The sequence below is a fragment of the Stegastes partitus genome, unplaced genomic scaffold (genome assembly GCF_000690725.1).
Source record: "Stegastes partitus isolate 25-593 unplaced genomic scaffold, Stegastes_partitus-1.0.2 Scaffold945, whole genome shotgun sequence".
NCBI classification, from domain to species: domain Eukaryota; kingdom Metazoa; phylum Chordata; class Actinopteri; family Pomacentridae; genus Stegastes; species Stegastes partitus.
In genome coordinates, this window is record NW_007578676.1 from 91,184 (window position 1) to 95,647 (window position 4,464).

The following is a 4,464-nucleotide window of genomic DNA, read 5'->3' on the forward strand; positions in this document are numbered from 1 at the left end:
TGTATTTTGCTGTATTTTGCTGTATTTTGTTGTATTTTGTTGTATTTTGCTGTATTTTGTTGTATTTTGTTGTGGACTGCTTCTTCCATTGATCATCTACACTGATGCGTGTATTTAAAGGCCAACTCAGATAAAAACTTCCTGTAGTTTTCACTGTACTTCTGGTTCTCCCTCCATATGTTCACATCCATACATCCATGTGTACATACAGAATAATAAAAGTTACTGTAAATATGGAAAAATAAAATTGTCTGCAGTTGCATTTGGCAAAAGTCCTGAAAGCGTCTCCTGAACTGAACTCTAGACCAGAAGCTGCAGCAGCACGTTGAGCAGGAAGAACGTCGATGACTCAAGACTACAAATGACTGGAAACAGCATGTTAAGTGAACTAAGTGCATCATAGGAGCTGCCCCCATGCTTCACCTGATGTGCGTATATCGTGTCGTACATCAGCGTCCACATCACTCCTGAGAGGTACAGCGGGAGACACACGGACCAATCACAGGAGCCTTTGACAGCCGACCAGCCCAGCAGAGCGCCCCAGTTGAAGACGAGCCCTGAAGCGAGCGAACGGAAGGAACGTGAGATAAACTTCAGCTTCAGTGATGGGAATAATGTTAAAGTTATGAAGATGGTTTAATACAGCACTCACCCAACACAAGCTGTGGCCAGTAGGTGATCCTCTTCATCAGCGGGTAGGTGATGACGAGAGATAACGAGGCAGCGCCCAGAGCGATGCTGCAAGAAACAACATGAGCAGTGTGAGTCAAGTAAGCAAATGAAAACACAAATAACTGCTTCTGTCTGCTTTCTTCAATACATGTCTCAAATGTGGACGTTAACACAACTTCAGTAACGCGTCTATAGATGTGAGTGAACAGTGTGAGCCAGTGTTTACTGATGTGTCACTACTGCACTTATTTCTGCAATGGGTGGAGTCAGGGGCAAACAAAGACTTCAAAAATCAATATGTCCCACTTAAAACCCCAAAATGGTGCTGATTGGCTTCCCTGGACACTCAATCATTTGTTCAGTCTTTGCTGTTGTTGTATGAAGCTTCATAAATCTCTACACAGCACTCATGAATACACCGACAGATGTCTGGGTACCTGTAGTAGTTCAGACACAAAAGAACCCCGAGTCCGAGAGAGAGCTGCCCTCCCAGGAAGACCAGCGCCTGGAACTGAGAAATCTCCCCTGATGCGATCGGTCGAGTGGCTGTCCTGGACACCTGCACAGAAACACCGACGCCTTCAATCAGGCACTGCTAACAACACATTTGAAAACTGAACCCCTTGCTGCAACTCGACAGGATGTCTAGTTTTGTAAACCTAAGTGTCACTGACAGCATCTTAGTGTACTGCAGCCTGATAAAGACTGGATTTATACTTGAATTTGTTTGACCAAAAAAGATTTCTCCAGTGGGTGAAATTTCTAATTAAGGTCAGAAAAGACTCTTGATTCGCTGCATAACAACGTGCATGCTGTAATGGGATCCTGACTTGTTCTGCACAAGCAAGTTAATCTGTTTTTTAAATTCACAACATCTAAAGTAGCAGATAATTCACATCTTTTTTACTCATAGTGTTTGCTTTTACTTCTTTCAGTTCAAAAATCAACAAAACATGACATTCTCCCAACCTGTCACACATGGTCTCATGTACCTTTCTGTCGAAGTCTTTATCCCACATGTCGTTGATGGTGCAGCCGGCTCCTCTCATCACCAGACTGCCGACACCAAACAGAGTGAGCATGCCCAGATCTGGCAGGTTCCCCGGTTCAGCAGCCAGAGCGATGCTCCATGTGCACGGGAGGTACAACAGCCACGTTCCTGCAATACAGATGCAACAAAACCAAAGTAAAGATGGATTAATAGATTAGAAATAGAAATGCTACGAGGAAGCTAACGCCTAGCTAAATGCAACGTTTAGCTCATGTAAGTTTGACTATGGGCTTGCTGGGAACGTCTGAGCAGTAAAATAGGAACCAAATATGACCCATCTGTGGGTCTCCTGCAAGTTTAAAGCAGCTTAACAAAGAATATGTGAGCTTCTCTGCCTGTCCAAACACACTTCTGCCTAAAACCAAACAGAAGATCTAGCTTTTTAACTTGTGGACCGCTGACTGTTATTATGCACTCTTTGTGCTGCAGCTTCATGCAACACCAGCAGTGTCCCTCCACTCCAATTACATTCTGTGTTATGTTCAGAGTTGTCTCGACCTGTGAACGTATTTGGAGATGCAGATGTGAAAGTTACATTTAAGATCAAATGTAAGCTCACGTGGCACAAAACAACACAGTTACAGTTTTAAACTAAATTACTACTGAGTCATTTGAACCAATACAGACATGATTATAAGATTTTTCCAAAAACACATATTATAAGACCAAAGATAGAGGGATAACTTCAACTATTAGTTCCTAAAAAGCTTAAGAAATACAGTCATAGATGATGTCAAACACTTAAAACTTTAAATATCAACAGTTTCATGTTTGAATGACTAAAAGTACTAAACCGCCACTACTATTGTTTTTATAAGTAATGAAATGCCAATACCAACTATATCATGTATGGAATCATAATTTAGATCAAGTTATTAAAACTGAAGGTACAGACCGATGGGTTTGTCCAGCCTCATCAGTCTGAGGTACGGCTGCACACGAGCTGGTGCTGAATTCACGATAGCAGCAGCTGATAAACTGAACGGTCTTCTTCCACTGTGTCGTGGTTCACGCCGCCTGGCTGACGGCCGGATTGCACTCTGGCTGTAAAGCAAGAGACCATCCTGTGTCCTCGTTTCTTCCCTTTGGAGGAAGCAGTTTGCCGGTCTGGAGAGGCAGGGATAGCAGCCTCCATGGTGGATCCTCCTCAGGGCCGTCACAGCTAACTGGCCAGTCAGCTTGGCGTGGAGCATGGCGTCTCTCTCTGAGGTCAAACCAGCATTTTCCTTCCTGCTACAACAGCCTTGAACACACACAACAACAGAACTGATTTGCTGCAACAAGCATTCCTTTTGTGCAGCAATGAATCAGCGACACAAAGATTGTAGCTGCAGTGTCGACTGCAGGCACAGGAGGATTACTGGAGCTGCTCCGGTCAGACAGTGTCAGTAAATGAACTAATACAGATGAATACGGTGCAGACATTGACTTTACAATCACAAACTTGACTGAAAAACAGCTTTTTTCCAACTGCGGTCAGAGCCATAAATGCCTCCTTGTCGTGATAAGTGCAACATATTAATATACAACTGCCACTACCTCTGTCCAAGATCCACCCTGTGAAACATACACTGTCCTTATTATTTCATTTCATCTTTTTATATAGTTATATGTGTATATATATATTTCTTTAAAATTGTATATATTTGTTTTTATACGTTGTTTTTGCACTGAAAGGCCTGCACCTTATTTTTCGTTGTACTCGCTGCAATGACAATAAAACGAATCTTCTCGCTACTGCTGGAGGTACAATGAAGTTTAGCTACTAGCCTCATAGCTGAAGCTTAAATAAACTTCTAGCTACTGCTGGAGGTATTTATTCTGCATTTTCTGCAAACGTTCATCAACTTGTCGTGAAGGAAAACTTTGCGACATACCGGCGGGACGAAAAAAAACTCACATTGTAGGAGCGAAAAGCAGCGTTTAGTGAAGTCTAACCAGCACACAGGTGGCTCTTAGGTCACTGCTGCTGCCGCTTCCTTGTTGTGGTCCGTCGCTTATTATTGCCCTGAAGGAAACAACGTGTGGTCGGAACGAATGAGGCTCACGGAGGGGCCGCTTTTCCCGCACGGATTTTTTTAGCTGCAACAACAACAACAGCAATATTTTGTATTAAATTATAGTGATAATACTTATAATAGTAAATAGTATTGTTGTAATAAATAATAATAATAATAATAATGCTAACAATTCTAACTATTATTGATATTATTGTTGTTGCTGTTTAAAGATGAATTTTATGTTAAATAATGAATGTAATGATTATATTTTTTGTTTCACTTTTGCAACACATTTTTAAAAGAAAGATAACAGAAAAATGTGCTGGTTGGATCGATTTTCTTGTCAGTTTTCTTGTCCAGGGTTTATATTCACGAATAGTTTTTAGTTTTTTGGTGTTTTTTTTTAAATATAACGGTTTGATTTTCCCACTGTGACATGATAAAAAATAAATCCAACATATAGGCCAAAAGCTCAACTTACATTAATTTAATAAAGTACACGGTATCTGCCAAGGATATGAGATAATATCCGGGACCCGCAAATGAATGGTAGTTTGTAAATTTTCTAGTGTCACTTTAAGTGAAAAAAACCCTCCGAACCCTAACTACTTCCGGTTAATTTTGCATGTGATTTCAAAATTTAAGCACGCTTTTTTAAAAAGCCAATGAATACTTGTGTTTACACAATACAGTGATTCAGCAACAGTGAACCCATAAAACACGGTTTAATCTTAACTATAA

At 40.9% G+C, this 4,464-nt stretch overlaps 1 protein-coding gene across 1 annotated transcript in view; it reads right to left on the minus strand.

Moving 5' to 3' along the window:
- coq2 (coenzyme Q2 4-hydroxybenzoate polyprenyltransferase) overlaps positions 1-3,705 on the minus strand; it is a 5,633-nt gene extending 1,928 nt beyond the window's left edge. Inside the window, exons 1-6 of the mRNA XM_008294149.1 lie at positions 3,624-3,705; positions 2,619-2,966; positions 1,665-1,831; positions 1,110-1,231; positions 653-738; positions 424-557 (exon numbers count right to left, since the gene is read on the minus strand). Coding sequence (XP_008292371.1) covers positions 424-557; positions 653-738; positions 1,110-1,231; positions 1,665-1,831; positions 2,619-2,916 — 807 coding nt within the window. The 5' untranslated portion in view covers positions 2,917-2,966; positions 3,624-3,705. The remainder of the gene's footprint in view (positions 1-423; positions 558-652; positions 739-1,109; positions 1,232-1,664; positions 1,832-2,618; positions 2,967-3,623) is intronic.
- Positions 3,706-4,464: the final 759 nt, after the last annotated feature.